This window comes from Zonotrichia leucophrys, chromosome 3 (genome assembly GCF_028769735.1).
Source record: "Zonotrichia leucophrys gambelii isolate GWCS_2022_RI chromosome 3, RI_Zleu_2.0, whole genome shotgun sequence".
NCBI classification, from domain to species: domain Eukaryota; kingdom Metazoa; phylum Chordata; class Aves; order Passeriformes; family Passerellidae; genus Zonotrichia; species Zonotrichia leucophrys.
In genome coordinates this window covers 38,028,207-38,047,097 of record NC_088172.1, presented here as the reverse complement: position 1 = coordinate 38,047,097, position 18,891 = coordinate 38,028,207, and the positions used below count along the sequence as shown (strand labels likewise).

The following is an 18,891-nucleotide window of genomic DNA, read 5'->3' as shown; positions in this document are numbered from 1 at the left end:
TTCTCTTACATCAGGGATATGGGTGCTTTGCCTAAAGATGGGAAGTCCCAATCCCAGAAAGACCAGCACAGCTGCGCCTACATCCCACCAGCACCAAGGCAGCAGCTGGGTCAGCTGGGATACCCTAGACCCTACTCCCCAGTGTCAAAAGGAAAAGGGAGTGACTTCCCTGACCACCAACAGTGTTCGATCTGAAGAGTGAGGGTCATGAAGGAGCACAGGACAATGCCCCACCAGCACCAGGTTACTCTGTCACAGAAGCTCCTACAGGTAAAAGTGAGTCAAAGTCTGGAGGTGAGATGTGGCTCCTGTCACATAACGTTTGTTTGCACAACATTTTTGGTACCACAGAGGTCCAAGTACTCACTCATAACTTCCTTTTTAAAAATCAGACGTTCAGCAAATATTTTTCCAGTGAAGAAACAATGCAATTACTAGACAAGTCACACTGAACAGCTGCTTCATCAGCTCGGGTATATTGTAAAAAGTAATTACACACGCAAAGATTTCATACAAGCTCTTCAGAAGACAGCATCCAGTATATAAATGCCAGGCTTTTCTGACTTTTTTGTAGAATAGTCATGCTCTCCAACAAGCTTACTACTGGCAATGTACAGATATATTAGAAATATACGGTTTACCTGATAAAAACACCCCGACTGATTAAAATGGAGTGACAGACTCAGCTGGAAGAGTGATGGCTTTGAATTCTGTCAAGAAGTTTTGCTGCCACGGGTTTGAACTCTCTTTCCCAATATACTCTTTGGCAGTCCTTTATATCTTTGTCAAGGCTGCACTCCAACTCTACCTCTTCATCTGTAATCAAGGAAATACTGTCATCAGTTCCAAATAAAAATACATTCAACTACATATTTTGTGACACATGCAGCTTAGCAGCTGTGTATGCTGATGGCTTAAAAACAACTGCTCTTGGGATAAGTTAAGCATCACTGTCTGAGGGTCTTACATTTAATTGAAAAGAAAGGATGGTAAGGTCAGTAGAAGAGTGAAAATGGTACCGCAAGTTCTTTTATTCTCACACCTCACAGGTGTCTCTGAGACAAAAACTGTCTCTGAGACTGATTTATTGTGGCTGTCAGTCTGGAAAGTACCCAGGGTTTAATACTGCCCACAGCAATTTTGCTGAGGTAAGCAATCCATTCATCTAACTACAACTATGTTTTTCCTGTCCCAAATTGCTCTGCTAATCTGGAGACTCTTTCAAACTCTATCTACTCTCACAATGAAGGAACTTGAACCACACTGGTCACTGGATTTACTGATGCCCTCCCTTCCTCACAGATTTCAAAAATAAAACAACAGGACAGTCCTTATTAAAGACAATGTTAGGAATGAAAGGAAGTCATCAGTCATTTTTCCCCCTCCATTTCGCTTAGCATTGGATGTGGCAAAGAGACAAACTCTTAGAGAAAATACAAATCAGTCTGCAACCAGAAGCATTCTCCTGAATCAGGAATCCACAAACACAACTGATAATGCTGAATGTTTTCACAGAGTTTAAGAGAAGGATATTTGACAAGATTTAGGCCACAAACAAACCTAATATGAAGGTAGAATCTTGCTCCAAATGGGCAACACTTAATCCTTGGCCTACACTATGAAAAAGCACCAGATTCACAATGTGTTAAATAAACAACTCTGTAAGGGAGCTAATTGCACAGTCACAGCAGGTAAAAGCAACTTGGGGCTAAAGAGAAACTTCAGTTACCCACATTTTGAATCAAACTTGATGTAGAAATGAGATGCTCCAACAGCAGTTACTCCCTCCAAAAGCAAGCCAAGGTGCCTGTGCAGATCAGATGGCCTGAGCTGAGACAGGTATGAAGGAGCAAATGACATTCCTGTGTGTCATTTCCAGCTCACACAAAGCTACCAGCAACTGCAGACAAGTGGCTCCTGTGCCACTACACTGCAACTACCTAAATTAAACAGAGGCTGATGGTGAGAAAGATTCCAAAAGCGGTTCTATGTAAGGAGATGACATTTAGGGTCTTTCCATAATAAAATAAAGAGGAGAAAAACACCCATTCTTTCAAGAAAGATGTCATATTTCTGCAGGAAGAAAGCTTCAATCAGAGATAAAATCCAGCCTCTGACATCAAATCTACATTTGATGATGCCACAGGATAATTTAGGTTGGAAAAAACCTCTGGAGCACAGTCACCATGTATCAGCTTGCTCTAGTCTGTGTTGAGTACTGAACACCTTCTAGGGCAGCAGCCTGTTCCAGTGCTTAACTCCTGCTACAATGGAAATCTCTTTTCCTAATGCTTAATTGGAATTTTGTCTTATTGCAACCTGTGCCCATTAGCTCTTGTCCTGTCAATGGCACAGTAACCCAACATACCTAAAATCACTCTCAGCAGCAGAGAAGCCAGAGACCCTGAAGTGGAAAATAAGGGATTATGGGATTTGTTTTCAAGGAGAATTGCCTTGCCTACTCCTGCTTTTTTCTACCCAAATTAACTCTGTTCAAACACAGACTGAGAGGCATTTCTCCCTTTTATTAGACAGCTGTGCTCCCCAGAAGTCGACTGAGTATTTATGGAATCACTGAGGTCGAGAATTCCAGCCTACAAGAACAAGGGTCAGAAGCAGTTCAAAGCTGAAGTGTTGGACTGAAGCATTAAATTTCCCAAAGCAGAACGTGAGTAACGCTGTGGATCAGCGAGGATCAGTGTTCCGCATGCAAGCTGTGCATCCTCAGATAATTTAATTTTCCCACGACTCTCCTCAAAAACCAGCAATATTGGGTCCTGGCCAAAGAGCATATGTGCTGGCTGCAAGCCCAGGAACAAGACAAACACAGTGGGCCTGCACACTGTGGGGGAAACTGGAGTGCAGACTCCTGCAGTCAGCAAGGGCTGCCCATCCTTGAAACACCGGCAAGAGAGGGGCTGGCAGCCCTGGAAGCTCTGTCATGTCAGGTAAGAGTTCACATGGACTGAGATTCCAAAATAACCTCCTGGAATTGACAGTGGAGGCAAAAGTCAGCACAAGAAAAAGTCTGGAGGGAGAGGGAGAAACTTTATTTTCAGTGAATGACCAAACAGAAGAATGTTCTCAAGACAGAAGCTCATCTCCATCGCTGCCTGTGAGGGCCTGGGCCAAGGCAAAGCTGCTGCCAGGGGCCTGGGAACAGCAGCCTCCAGGAGCTCTGAGCCAGCAGAGTGACATGAAAGTCAAGCAGCTGAAAGAAGGAGAATGACAAGTGCCATTGAAAAGCAGGGCCACTGCATCCCAGGCTGCTGGGATCAGGCAGGGAAAAAGAAAAACAAATAGTGCCCTTTGTCCAGCCTTTCTCTTGGGCACAACAGCTTTCCAGGCCACTTCCATTCCCTTTTGCTTCCTTGTATCTTTTGTCATCCTGTGCCAGATGGGGGAGGGGAAAATAAAGGGGAGGAGGCCAAGCACAGCAGGTGAAGAGAGGTGTCTGCTGTGCCATGCTCCACTTTTTCCGCTTCCTGAGGGTGTACTGACGCTCAAGTACAGTTCACTGGCTGTCAGCAGTTGCCTCCTGCTTCCTGAATGATAGAATCAGAGCAATGACGGTTCAAGGCTGTTACTGGACACAATGGGAGGAGGAAGATGCAGGACAATATCAACCAGCTGCTATTACTAAGATTTGTTGGCTCTCTGCACACAGAGGAACCAGATCCAATGAATAAGATGTGCTTTTTCTACAGCTCCTCTTCTTACTAAAGTGTGAAGAATGACTGGCCTTCTGATTTAATTCTAACCTGTTCCGAATTAATTACCATTACAGCAGCATTGCAATCCCAACTGTAACTGCAATTGCAATTGTACACAAACTTCCAGTTGATGAAAGTTATACTGTTTACTGAGAGTTATAACTGCTATCCAGCCTGGACTTTGCAGTCAAATCAATTGCTTCAATAAGGAGTGTTAAATGCAGAGAAAAACATAAGCATGTATTTTCTAAAACAAAGATATATACCTCTATATGTGTGCCAGAAAATTCAAGCATTATTGTGGCTGTAAAGTTTGCAGATGTCTTGCAGAATGTTGAAAAGTGCAGCAATAACCTTGAAACACTGCTGATTTCAGATAAATAGATGGAATTACTGCACACATTAAGATAAAGTCCACCATAGCAAGGAATGTAAAACAAGGAACTATTGCAGCAGTGAATATCAGTAATTCTGCTGTAACTGGAAAAAAATCCTCACAAATCCACTCACTTTTCTGATTGTCTACAATGAAAGAGACTGTGAGATCTCACGTTCTGTCTGGGTCTGACATTAAGTATACATCTTTAATCAATTTCCCATTAAAATCATATCACATATAGTTCGTTTCCTTCAATTTGATTAATATTTTAAAGATTTTTTTAAAGATAATTGCAAGTGATCTACCCAAAATAAAATCATAAGCAAAGCAGTGGTCAAAAACTAAAGGAGGAAAATTACATATACCGACTACAGGACTATTACACAGCACTGACCTATGTAAAATTTGAAGCAAAAGTAAATGCCCGGATGAAAAGATCCCACTGGGTAAGCAAATCAAGGTCCTTACATTAATCTTTCAGCCTTGTGAAGCAATGAGCACACCTTTCCTGGCCTTAGGGAACAGATGAGAAATTGTCAGGATGTTGTCCTTGCCCACAAGGAGATCATGGAGAGACAAGAAAGGTGGCCAGGCAGGAAAGTCAGCCCGCTGCACCCCAGAAATGCCACAATCCCCAGGGAGCCCAGTGTGTGCTGCACAGCCCACACTGGCCAGCCACTGAAAGCTGCAGGACAGACTTCCCACCCAAACTAACCCTGCATTGATTTTGCTCCTTCTGTGTCTTTTATTGAGGAAAAGAGCCCAAGGCTGGGAGTCTCACCCAGAAGTGCTGTGAGCAGCATCAGCAGGGTGTTGGTGCTCCCTCCAAAGCAGGAAGCTGTGCTTGCCACGTTCTCGCTGTAGTTCCACAGGGTTTTGCAGATCAAACACGAGAGCTGCCAGTCTGCTGGCCCAAAGTCTTGTAAGCAGTCAATCAACCTGTTGGTACCAAACAAAACCAGTGGTTTCTTCCATGGAATTTACTCCTGAGCTCTTCAAAAATCTGGCAGTCTAGAAATGTAAGCAAGCTCATGGAAGTTTGCAGGAAAATTCTATGTTAATAAACATCAGATGCTACTTTCTTCCTCAGTAACTTCCTCCTTTTCATTAACTGTAGTTCCCCAAGGATGTGGACATGCCTTTTGTCTACACGTGTGTGCCTGCCTGCAGCTGCCCATCCTCCGTAACTTTCTAACCCAAATGACCAATTTCACTCACATACTTTGCAAATGTAACCATTTCAAAGACACTAAAGTTCCATCAAATTTCATTACAGTAGGTGACTGTCCCAAATCTGTGACTACCACTAAAGCAGAGATTGCAAACCAAGCCAAACTTTATCAGGCACCAATGATTCATCTGGAAAAGGTGGTGGGAATGCAGAAAAAGCTTCAGTCAGAATATCCATCTTACTACATATCAGATCATCTCACCAAAAAAACAAATCCAAAGGAATCTGCTATTTCCATGATCAAAGAATTACCTTTCACATTCAGTGAAGTCTCACAATTTTGCTGATCTCACCCACTCTTGCATTTCCTCTCAGAAATGCCTGTTTTACTAAGGTGTCCCTTAAATGACAGAAACCTTTCAGTGCTGTTCTCCAGCCTTAGGAACCCCTCTAAGGGGTTCCTCACTTCTCCACTTCACAGAGAGATTTGTCATCTGCTGAATAGTAAGGATAACTACTACATTCAGGTATGGCTGGAATTACCAGCCATTGAAGACCACCCAAAAGAGGCTTGCTTTTTTCCTCCTCTCTGAAGGCAGTCATTGTGGAACAATAGGAGGCATCTAATGAAAAGCCAAAAGAACTTGCACTAATTTTTTTAAAATGTAACTCTCTGAAAAGACTAATTCCCTATTTTCTTTGGGCCACTATATATTGGTACAATAACCTCAGTTCCAAAAAAACCAGAGCTGCTTCAGCACTGTCAGGATGATATCCTTAGCAATCACTTCCAAATTATCTAGATTCATTCCAGGCTGTTACTGCTTTTTGTTCCTTCCCTCACAAATTTTCAGACACAGTATAGAAAATTCTGAATTTGTATGGCTCTATAGGCTACAGAATATTCTATATTATAGAAATTTCTCTCATTTATTATTCAATTTGCCAGCAACTTCTTTTTATTCTCCTTTTCCAGCTTTATACTATAAGTTAACTAGAACGTGGGAAGGAAGGACGAGAAGCCTATGCATTGTTTACAGTGTATAAAAAAGTAATTATATGATGTATGAACAGGAAAGCATTTCAAAGTGAGACATATTGTTTCATAACTGTGGGCTGCACCAACTGCTTTACAAGCACAGGAACATGATCTTTCATGTTGCTCCAATTAAGCTGGATCCGCTATTATCTGAACATCAAAGCCACAAGAGTTGCATCCACGGTGCTTTTTCAAGGTCTAATATCCCTTACAATGTTACAGTGCCCTTAACCTGGAAGTCCCAGAGAGAGGAGACCCAGGAGCCCTCCCTGCAGAGCATGGCTACATCGGGTAGGTTTCCCTACAGAACCAAGTGGTTACAAAAATGGCAAGGGACCATCTGGTTTATAATTTCCTGAAGTACCCTCACACCTGCCGCAGACACACACTGACCCTGCTGTTCACTGTAGCCCACCTAGGAGCCAGTTAAGCCAAGCTCAAGCAGCTGCTGCAAAGCCAGGCTTTAGTTGCTTTCCTCTATGGTACCCTCTGCTGTGTACATCACAGAGGGTCTTTGGGAGACTCTTCTGCAGGGTTTGACCCTTACAAAAGGCTGGTTCTCACAGAACTTTAGATACTAAGTATCTATTATGCTGGCATCTTTATTACAGCTACTGGCCCCAGGAAAAAAACATCCAATTAAAACTTTTTGGCCAAACTACTCAAAATTACCTTTTCTCAAGCACAATCAGGAACTTACTTTCCAATTCCTCCTTCTTCCATGAGAAAAGCTCGTTTGTTCTCATCTACTGTGAGATTGAGCAGAACTCCACAGGCAGGAAAACAGACCTCTCGGTCCTTGGAATCGAGCAAAGCAATCACAAACTTGTATACTGGATTGTAAAAAGGAAACAATATTACCAGGAAGATGGATTTTCCATACAAGTGGCATTACAACACACTTATTAGAAAGCAGTAAAATGCAGGATATCCTATCCAAAAATTCACCCTTGTAGCATATTACTGTGATATTTGTAGAGGAGGCACATGACAGCAACATCACGCTGAACACCAGTTCCTTCAAAACAACAAACCAGAAATTCTAGTAATAAAAATACACCAAAGAAATGTGGAAATCCCATCAGAAGTTGACCAAACTGAATTGAAGCTTATTTCTTGAAATTGTCCCCTCCCTCTCCATCCCAGAGTCAGCAGAAACTGCAAGGATTTGGCATCTGGCCTTCAGAGGGGGAAGTTCTTTCCCCTGTGAGTGCAGAGTTGTCCCAGAGTGCACCAAGTCCAGCCTGGGGCTCCAGTGGGAGCAGCATCCCCAGCAGCTGCTGGCACTGACTGCAGAGCGGGGCAGCCAGCCCCAGCCTGGGAGTGGGAGCTGGGCTGGCCTCTCTGAGAGCAAGCCCCTCTGCAATTCCTGAGCTTGGCACACCAACACCACCGTCTCTCCAGCTGGAACATTTAGTCCTTTGACTGAGACTGTTCACCAGGAACCAGCTCCTAAGAGTCACTTCTCCCTTCATTTATGGTGATGTGCCACCCTTGGAATAAAGAGTTGCATATTGTGACATGATCACCTCACTTTCAGCACCAAGAGGCAGAGAGAAAAAAAATTACAATGAAGTGGTGTCTAAGCTGATGACACACCTTCTGTGGATAGCAAGGAGTTGCCATTTTCCCTAAAGCTCTTCAGCTATACAAAGCAAAAGGACTTGAGAAGACTTGTACCCTACTTCACCCCGAGGCAAACAGGAGGTCTTTGCTGAGGCAGACAAATCCAAGCCACATGGTACAAAGTGCTAACAAGCTGTCAAATGTGGGAATCAAAAATCTGAGCTTATGAACCTAAATGAGATTTTAATTGGATTTTAATTTTATTTCATATCACTACTAACCTGCAGGATCTGAAAAGCTATTTGAGTAAAGGGAAATTTCAAATTTGAAACTTCAGGAAAAACAGAGTTTTTGTAATATGTACCTTTGTGAAAGTACCATGGCATATTTTTCCTACTCCAATATTTCCATTTTAATGAAACTGAAACAAAATGGTATTTATAATGGCTATTATTGGATTCTAATGTTTGCCTAATTTGCAAAACATCAGGGAAGATTGATTCTACCCTTTAACTGAGACAGCTTATTAACAACTTTTTCTTTTTAGAACCGTGGACATTCAAAAATAGAACTCCTACAAACGCAAAAGTAACTCACTCTTTTTCTGCATGATGAAGTCACGGATCTCATGATGCTGGGAAAGATTGCCAAAGACTCTGACAGCCTCCACAACTGCATCCATATTGTCACTCATTAACAGCGTTAAAAGCACTGTTGGTTTGCAGAGAAATTAAATAAAAATGATAAATCACAAATATATGGCTCTTTTTTATCAATGAATATCAGAATGCAAACAGCAACCGCTATAAATGTAAAAAATGGGAGCAGTTGTCTGTCTGGTGGCAGCAAAGGGGGTGAGCTGATGGTAGAACAAGAACAAAATTGCATATGGCTTCAAAGATAAAGAGCTCCAATATGGGACTAAGTGCAAGGAACAAACGAGGAGTTATGAAGACAGTCTAAGCACAGCTGTAATAAGGGGCGTCAGTTTTGCTATGCAGTTTTGAGTGGGCTCATGAAAATTCAGAAAGACATAATTAAAAAAAAAATATAATATAATAATGTAATATATAAGAGAATTGATTTAGATCCTGAACAGATGGTATTATGGTGGGATGAAATTATTTTCTGACATTAGCTCTGTTTTCTCTTAGTGCTGCTATAACAAGCAAACACATTTTCTCTCAACAGCTACTTAATATTGTCCCAATCTGATACATTCACTTCCTTGCTGCTTTTCTGCTTAGCAATTTCACATATGATCAGTGTGTGCTTCAGCAGCAGGAATGAGACCTTCAGCACTTCCTAGGAAGAGCTACAATCATGGAAGACTTCGGTGCATGGCAGACAATGATGTTACAGAAGTTACATTTATCAGTCTTCTGTGAATACAAAGCAAAACACTAAAATCAGTCCATCACACAGAGGACTCAAATAAGTCAACCCTTAGCCCTTCATATGATAGAAGAGATAAAGAAATATAGAAGGGAGGTTGGCTTTGTCCTCATTACTTCTGCCTCTGGATGTTGCAATACTGAACACATCTTCAATTTGTCTTAAAAAGACATCTGAAGGGATTTTGTCCACCACTCATATCAAACAGGAAACATTCTCAAAATGCCTGCAGCAGCAGAAAGCCTGTTGGTCCTGCATCAAAAGGTTTCCTCTTTCCTCAGTTCAGGAAGGTGATGGGACTGGCTCCACATGCCAACACACAGGACAGAAGTAATCTGTTTTCAACCAGCAACAAGAGGCAGCTGGCTTACAGGTGATAAAATGAGTTGTGACAGAACAGCAGAAATGTCACCTACAGAGAAAATGATGTCTACCAGTCCAGGCACTGGGCTGACAGCCAGGATATCCTTTCCTACTCCTCATTCTACCTGTTGTGTGAACTTCAGGTTCTGTCTCTCCCCAGTGTCTGGTCTATTGAGATAGAGAGATGTGCAAGACACAACCTCTCTGCCTTTTGTACAACATTAACACAATAGTCTCAGAAGTCAGTGCAGTTCCTGCACATAACTGATTATTGACCACCATGTCAAGAGGGGAGAGAATCACTCAATATAATATTGCCAATGGATTTACAAGCCAGAAACAGACACAAATCTGATTTTACAGGCACAGAAAGTAAGTTTTTATCAAGAAGAAAAAACCCTCTTGCCATACTGTGATTAGAAGGAAAAAGCAACATGATTATTTTGGCTCAGGTATATGGATTTTCAACAAATCTGGCAAAAACTGCTGAACAGAAAACAATACAGCAAATTCCTTTGTGGAGGAAAAGAAGGGGTTTTGTGAACAACCCAGCTATTTTCATATAAGTCATAGTGTTTTCAAGAAAAATGGGAAATCATTATTGAAAGAATTTAGCCCTATGAACTTTATACTCCTGCAAGATAATACCACAAAATGTTATGTGTCTTTCTGTTGTGTCAAAATGTTTCTGCTTTCAAAAAGCTGTACAAAAAGTACTTGTTTAAAAGTCCTTACTTTCAGCAATGTGTAGCTGCTTCTCCTGAACTGCAGAATTCTCCACTTGGTAGTAGGACAAATTGTTGATTGCTGTTGCAGCATTGATGACCAACTCTTCACAATCATCGACTGACTTGTATTCTGAGAGTAAAAAAACCCAAAACATAGGCATATGTAGATAAACACACACATGTGTCTAATTTTGCAGTGCATTAGATCCCAGAAGCAAAGTGAATAATAGTTTATGTGGTCACAACTACAGTCAAACCTTCTGTTGTTGAGTAACATGGCAGTAGCTAACAGGAACACCTGATCCAAAAATGGCAATACAAAACTATTCTTCCCCATTATTAATTTAGAGAAATCATTGTGACTCAGGCAAAATAGTTTAAAATTTAGTCAGTTAAGACATTCGACAAATCCTCTTTGCTGTTTTAAGATGGCACTGAGGAGAGTCCACATGCAGAAATGGGGCTGTGTGACAGACATGGAGAAAAAATGGTTAAAAATCCCTTCAACAATATTTGAAAGACTTTTCTCTCAGATTTCCTGACAGAATGTTAACATGTAAAAAAGTCTGAAAGACTTATTTGTCCGAGGTCTCTGGCCTCAGAAGCAAAGAGTGAAGGAAATAAAAGAGGGGTAAGTTCATAGGGAGACAGAACATTTTGTAGTAAACTGACTGATAAAGTGCTCAAGAAGAGGAGAGGGTAGCAGAGAGAAGCTCTGAAGGTCAAAAGCACTTACAAAATCATTAAGAGAGTTTCAACCCATGAGACAGAACTAAGTTGTACGTCTGACTTGTCTCATCCTTCATGACTGCTAAGACAGTGTACAATCAGGTTAACATAATATTTAATGTTCTTATTACACAGTAAAATATACTGGGCTGTTTAACATGTATCTTGTCACAGTTAAACTCTGTTATGGGCCAAACAGACCAGCCCTAGTCTGTAATCAGATTTACAAGGGGATCAGTAAGTGGTAAAGGAACTGCAGTCCTAATCCTCCATTTGGAGGGAGACACTCTTCCATCTGAAAGAGATAAAAGGTTGGAAGACTGAAAAAGAAGGAAAAAAGTAAGAGAAAATTCTTTAAAGAAGCTGAAAGTTATGGGCACAGTGAACAGGAACAATCCAAAACAGTCACAAAAAATACAAACCTTTAAAAAAAAAACAAACCACCACCAAACACATCTATATAGCACCTGATAAGAACAAACTTTCCTTATAGATTACCTCTCAGTGAGATGTGTTTAAAATAAAATTTGTTTTCTTATCTTAAATGATCCTATCTGCAAATGTGATCACTGAATTAAAGACTTCTACAACATCTTTCCCCAGATACTGAAAAGTCAATACCAAAGCAACAATGCTTCTCAAACAGGCCTCCTACATAAAACAGTTTATGAATGTCAGCCAATTGACTCTGGGGTTTCTTTGCAATGGAAAGTCTTAAACTCTCCTTACAGGCTGAACAAAGATAACAAGCACAACATAAATGTTATTACCTAGTACTGTAACAAGTAATCCTACAAGAGGATGGGCAGCTGCCAGAGCTGCACCTACTCTAGGGTGAATGGAGAGGTTGGCCAGCACTCTGATCAGTTTTATCAGAACATCTTCTGCTTCTGAAGGATACTTTGGTTGGCTTTTTCCTTTTCTATCATGGTGCCATGTCGGTGCATTCAAATCAAGTTCATAGTAGGTTTGGAATAATGATGTCAAGGTGTTAACACTTCCTTTTTCTTTAAAAAATTGCTCCCGGGACTGGTCATTCCTTGCTGTTAAATTCCCAAGAATGAAGATGATACGGATAACCAAATCCTGTAACAAAATAAGTAAACAAACCATGTTACATGGACAACAGCAGAAGGTGGCAGCTGCTTAAAAAGAAGACAATACTTAATTTGCTTCCCAATTCAGATAACAGCACATCCAGAACAACTGAAGGAATGCCAAACACAGTAGCTAGAAATAATTTTTTATGCTACCAATTTTCAAAACTTGATTTACAGAAGAAATCAAAAACATCTGACAGAACTAAATACCACTGGAGTAATTACTAATGCGATATACTTAGGAAAGGTCATCTATTTTTAACAAGCCCACAGTAATCTTAAAACATCTTAGACCACACTTTATATAACTAGAATAATCAGAAAAATCAGCAGAATTTACTATCTTTCAAGTAAGAAAGTTTCTGCTGTGACAGGAAGAGACTACAACCTTTCCTTTTCTAGGCCTGGTAACCATTTTAGAAGTTAAACTCCTTCCCCTTGATTTGTTACTATTAAATCCAAATTAGGTTTTATTAATTTTGTTGCTCATTCTAACTGCTCACAGATAGCTGACTTATTTGTTCCTAATTTTTACCAGAAATACAATTTAAATTCACTGGTCTGTCATTTCTCAGTTCCTTCTCTTTCTCCTTTTAAAAACAGGCACCCTACAACCTTGCAATTCTTCATAACTTTTCAAGAATCTCAGAGACTGAGATCCCCCTTTTAAACACCAAAAGGTAAATTGCATCAGCTGGTTTGATGACATTTAATATGCTTCAGTTTGTTTTTTAGTGACAAAAGACTCCAGGCTAAAGTAGAGATTATTCATTTGGTCATACATAACCCTTTCAGAAAAAGAAGCAAAAAAAAAAAAAGGGCATTTCACACTTAACTATCCACAGTACCTGCCAGTAATGCTCAGCTTCTTCTGAACACCAGAGAAATTATTTCCTTGTTGTTTTCTCAATTTACTATAAAAATTTTTGTTTCTTTTTATGTCCTTTTGTAGTTGCACCTCACATTGTGCTCTGCTGGGGTTTTCTTCTGATTGTATATGCTCTTCCTACCCTTTTATCATTGCTGAATGAGACCTACTTTCTATTTTTGTAAGGTATCTTGAGATCTCATGATTTAAGCAAGTTGCTCTCCTAAAGCACTTTCTAGCCTGACCTTCATTTTGTACATTCTCAGATACAAATTTTTAGTGGCAAGACTAGAAGATCCTAACTGAATGGCAATTCAACAACATCCCTGCCTGTTTATTACCCACCAGTATGTGACAAGAAAAAAAATAATTCTGAAAGTCTAAAGTCACTCAGGTTTAAACTACTTCAAACATCTCCCTCTGTCACTTGCATCAAACTCTACTCATTTTAAAAGGAGTCTGTAGCTTTAGCTTAATGGTGCAGGTAAAGTAACAGCATTTCTTCAAGTATGAGAAACATCTGCCTTTAGCTGCTAACCTGCTGTACTTGCACTAACCTAGAATTTTACTGAACAATTATTTCACTGTTTTTGTTCAAATATCATCATTATATTTACATATATTCTAACCCTCCCTGGTATTAGCAACATAAGTTAACCAGGCTCAGTCTAACTTGTTAAACAAGCTAATACTGAAGTAAAAAAGATGTTTAGGCAGCAACTCCTCCTTTGATACCTGCCTTCATCAGTAAGTTTCAGGTCCTAAGCCTCTGCCACAAGACACTGGCAATAACATCCTCTCAGGAAGATGAGTGCTATGTCTGAACATGAGAAGCAGCACTCTCCTATATGAGGAAATGGTTTTCACATTCATGTATTTAATAATATCACTCTGTAGGACCCACTTCCACTTTTTTTTTTTTAACTAGGCATCACATTTTTTCTTAGGCTCTAAATGTCATCACGACAATTTTTTATGAATATTCTTAATGACTAACCACTAAGAGCTTTCACCTTTGCTGGCACAACACCCAACTCACAAAGGCTGTAAAAATTTGAAGCAAACAACTGATGAATCAGAAGAGAGAACTGAAAAAAGCAGGCAATCTAGTTTGACTCGTTTATATTGACTTTCTAATTTTGGTCAAAATGGTATCAGCCCAGCAACAGCTCTGCCCAATCAGGAAAGAGACAAACAGGTACCACACAGCAATCAACTGATATTTTGAGAAGTGTGATCTCAGCTGTGCTTTCCACCTACAGCCCAGCAAAACAAACTTATAAAATACTTCTTTTTTAGCTAAGCACATCCGGCTTTAATAGAATAGTACCAAAGTTGCATTATCTTTCATGAAAATTTAACAAGCAAGGACAAAGAGGAAAGCAGTACAACTTCTTCTGAGTAGTACAATGCTCAAGAATTTGTATTATTTTTGGCTATATTTCTTTAAATGCTCATGGATAAGGACTGCAAGAGTAAGAAGCACCATCTTAGAATGGCTGTGTAAAAAGATACATGCAGAACTACATGATATTTTGAAACTGCTTGCAAGACTAAACCTGTGCAGGGCCCATGGGCCTTTCTGTAGCAAAAACTCAATATAATAAATGAGATTACTGTTCATTTCCACGTTTGGAGTATTAACTACATAGGGAATTTCAGACATTCTTCCACACTTACAGAAAAATTACATTTATCAGATCAATTTCTATCATATGGAAGTTTAAACATGTATTGCACTAAAGACAAACTAGATTAAAGACAGGAATTACACTCAGTTATTTCATCTTTTTATAGTGAGGCATTCATGTGACACATGATGAACACAGAGTGTACTAAAACCTGAGTGGAAGGCTATATATGAGAGCACACAGCTTCACCTACATAAATAAATTCGAAAAAACAAATCAAGAAAAGCTTGAGAAGATCTTTCTATTTGCTTCCTATCTGTGAAGATACTGTGATATTTTGGGTTTTGAGGTGGTAATGGCACCACATACTCCATCAACATGTAACTCTTATTCTTCTGGCAACTGACAAATAAACACTTGATCATCACAGATATGAAAGGTTTTTTTGCTTATCTACTTCTAAAACCCTCTTCCTTGCCCTGCCCTAGCAGCAAAGGTACCCCATGGACCTGCTGAGTCACAGAACCTGACAAGAGTTTATCTTGGCAATAAAGTACACCTGCCTTCAGCGTAAGCATGATGAGCACAGGTACAGCCTGTACACGCATCTTATCAGGAAGGAAGGAAAGTAAATCAGGTCAGTAGTTTCTAACTAAAACAAGATCAACAAGGAAGGGCAGTCTAATCTAGAACCTGTGAATGTTGGCCAAGTACCTGCTGTTACTTTATCCGGGCCTTCAGAATGAGGGGGATAGTACAAAACAAAAGGTCAGATGCCAGCAGCTGAGTTCCTACTGAATCATCAGCTGCAAATGAAATCTGCTTTCCATGTTACCCAAATTTCAGTGGAGTTAGTCAAAATTCTACCACCTGCCCTGCTTCTCATTCAAATCTAATTTACACTTTACTTCCAAATTTGTATTTCTGCTTTATTATGCACCTTGGAAAGAAAACTTGGGAGTTTAATAATCTACTTATAGGCAAAATTACTGTAGTTATACTAACCCAGAGCTAATCTCTTCCAAATACGGTAAATATTCATCTTGAAGTGACATTCTAGCTAGAAAAAAATTCTGTTCAACCACAGAAACAACAGCTGTCACAATACGAAACTCAATTTAAAGAATTAAAAAAGGGGCAGAGGGCAGTAGTGTAGAACACACTGGAAATGTCAAAACCAAATAGAGAACCTCCTGACTAAGTACTGTGAAATAAGGAGCAGAGAGAAGTTTTGCCACAGGGACAGCAGGGAGTACCTTCTCAGTGAAGAGACCCTCCTTCCCCCCCAAACATTAATGCATTTGAGGAGAAGGAGAGACCATTAGTAAAATGCAATTATACTGTATCCACACCATAGGACCCTACTCAGTCATTTCTACATCCCAAAATCTGATCTGTTCAGCTAAACTTTTCAGAAAAGGGTTCATCTGCACTTAGTGAATTTCAGTTATCAAGAGCTTGTGCTTAGGTTTGTTTGTGGACACCAGGGAAAGGAAAAGAAGAAAAGGAAGCACACTATTACCAGAACAATATTTGACGAAAAGCTGTGTAGGCTCTCTAAAAGAACAGTATTTCAGAAATTAACTTAATGAAAAAAAGTTGAAAACCATATCCTCCATAGTATTGCTCCAATGACTGCTGATCTCTCTTGTTAAAATCTTTATTCTTATTACTAATTTAAATTTTAACAACTTTAGCCCCTATTTCTTATCAGCTCTTTTTTCCTAGATTAAAGACTGGTCTTCTAACAGAAATGTTTTCCTTGTGCAGATTCTATTAATAGGCAGCTTGCTAATGGTCTGACCTTTGTCATGGATAAATTAATTTCCTTGGAGCATTTTAACTCTAGTAATTCTTGTACCTTTTTTTGAAGTGTTCCCGAGCTTTCAGCATCATTTAGAGAAGTTAAAACAAGAATTGCAATAACATATTTTCATCGCAGTGTGTCTCACCAAGCAGTATTATTATTATTATTGATATTTTATTGTTTATCTATCTAGTAATTACATACACTCACTTGTATCTTTTGATACACCAGAACAGCAGGTTTCTATATGATGCATGCCAACTTGTTCATTACAAACTTTGAACACTGCATTTCTGATAATTTTACATTCAGTGTACAGATCAAATATTCTGCACTTAACATTTTTGCTTTTTCTTTCAGCCAAAAAACAGAAAAAAACCCAAACAAACAAAAAAAACCCCAAAAGACTAAAGCTTTAGGAAGATGCACATACACTTTTCAGCTCAGCACACTGTCAGAAATCATACTGTAGGGAAAGTGACCTTCTGTAGTTATTCACCTTTATGAGCAGGGAAATTCCTTCAGAGTTGTCAGAATATCTATCCTAGAATTGCTACTTCCTTCTTGGAAATAGAAGCAAATTCAGAGAGAATGATTGATCAGTTACAAATAGGCAAGTACACACACAAAATACTGGAGAAGAATCTTGTATTCTTTTGTTCTTTAATGATCAATTACCTTACTGATCAATTTTCTTTTTAAAATTGTCCTAGGCACTATTACAATGTTGGGCTACACTGAGGAGGAATCCAACTGAAAATATGTACTGGTACATGTAGGAGAAAAGAACCACATTATCAATGCAAGTTTTTTGTAGGGTTACCTTGACGAGCATTTCAGCACAAGCAGTGGCATAAACAGCACTCAATCTCCTTTCCACACAGAGTTTCTTTCTTCTCCCACATTGCTGCCTCAGTATTTGGGATCAAGGAAGCATTTGTATGGCTGTTCAACAAACCAGACAGGAAAGCAATGCAGATAATAACCAGGAAAGGATTGGGGTTCTTTTTTCAGCTTCATGGTTGTTGGAAGCTGGGTCAGTTCTCTGACACAATGTATGGTGCTGTCACACTAACAGCTGTCCTCAGCCCAAATGAGGGATGACACAGAGAAAAAGTGAGTAACCAAAACACAAAAAACACTTGGGACAGCACTGGATAACCATTTATTTAGAAGCAAGCAGTAGACACAGGAACACACCATTGCCCCCAGTACAACGTTAATAAAAAAGCCCTTTGGAATCTCAGAAGAGTGTGATGGCACTGAACAGAGCATCAATAACACTCTCAAAGTATTTAAAAGGCAAATGTGTACCTGACTAAACACAGGTGCAGCACTACACTGTGTAAGGAAGAGCCTGAGGTTGCTTTTGGGCACTACATGACTTATGTTCTATGAGTGACTGAAACAGACAGATGGTGGGTTCCTGGAGCTCATCACAGAGTTATCCATAAAGCAGCCAAAACACCAGCCAGGAAGAGCAGGCATCACCACATGCTGATAAGCCTTTGCCCAATCAATAAAGCCAGAAACACAGTGGGAAAATTCCCTGCAGTTAGAGGCCTCACCTGTGACAACCTTCCCCACAGCAGCACTCCCAAGAGCAAAGAGGACATTCAACAGCCCTGAAACAAGGTTTTTTCTTTGGGGGAGACAAGAGCAAGTCTCACAAGCAAAAGCCTGCTGGCTCACAGAAGACAATAAGCTGATTTGGGAGCTGCTAACTGGTAGATGCATTTGGGAAGGAAGCTGGGCACCCAGGCATTTATCAGTGAACCTGATAAATGTGGACAAGTCCTTACAGAGGATGACAAGGCAACATCTCTTCATTCAATAAATTGTTTCTGACAAACTGATTGCTAAATCAACCAGGTAAAGCAGTGTGCAAATTATAATTGAAAATAAGTGCAGTTCTTCAAGCTGATGCAAGAGATGCAAAAATAATAAATCTTTTTGAATGCATCAGGACTGGGAAGTTTGCCAGAATCTGAAGAACTAATTGATGATCAGGATAAAATAGGAGCACTGAGAGAAGAAAATATAATTGCAGAGAAGCTAAATGAGTTCTTTGCATTGATTCATGCCCACTCTAGAAGCAACTGGGAGATCTCAATGAGACAGCATTCTCCAGGGAAGGCTCATCAGAGCCATCTGTCCAAAACTGAAGCAATCACAAACAACTTTAAGGAACAAACTGACAAAACAAAGAGTAACCAATCACTAAGACTGGATAATTATCCAACAGTTCTAAAAGAACTAATTAATTAAATAGCTTAATTACTAACAGCACTATGCAACCTCCTATAACTGTAACAAACATGAAAAGATTCCAAGTGAGAATAAAGTCTGGTGTCTGGACCAGATAAATTAGAAGAGACCATTAAAAAAAAAAAAAAAGAACG

At 39.7% G+C, this 18,891-nt stretch overlaps 1 protein-coding gene across 12 annotated transcripts in view; it reads right to left on the bottom strand.

Annotated features, from left to right (window-relative positions):
- Positions 1–18,891, bottom strand: part of ARMC2 (armadillo repeat containing 2) — a 68,983-nt gene that overhangs the window by 7,105 nt on the left and 42,987 nt on the right. For 10 of the 12 annotated variants that reach the window (XR_010439523.1, XR_010439522.1, XM_064707847.1 and 7 more), the window contains 6 exons: positions 11,854–12,169; positions 10,362–10,484; positions 8,466–8,579; positions 7,003–7,135; positions 4,874–5,031; positions 642–816 (listed from right to left, as the gene is read on the bottom strand). Coding sequence is in view for 10 of the 12 variants with exons in the window: in XM_064707847.1 (XP_064563917.1) it covers positions 683–816; positions 4,874–5,031; positions 7,003–7,135; positions 8,466–8,579; positions 10,362–10,484; positions 11,854–12,169 (978 nt within the window). In the remaining 2 variants the exon portion in view is untranslated. Of the gene's footprint in view, positions 1–457; positions 817–4,873; positions 5,032–6,974; positions 7,136–8,465; positions 8,580–10,361; positions 10,485–11,853; positions 12,170–18,891 lie in introns of those variants that run through there. The other 2 variants (XM_064707846.1, XM_064707854.1) reach the window with 2 other exon arrangements.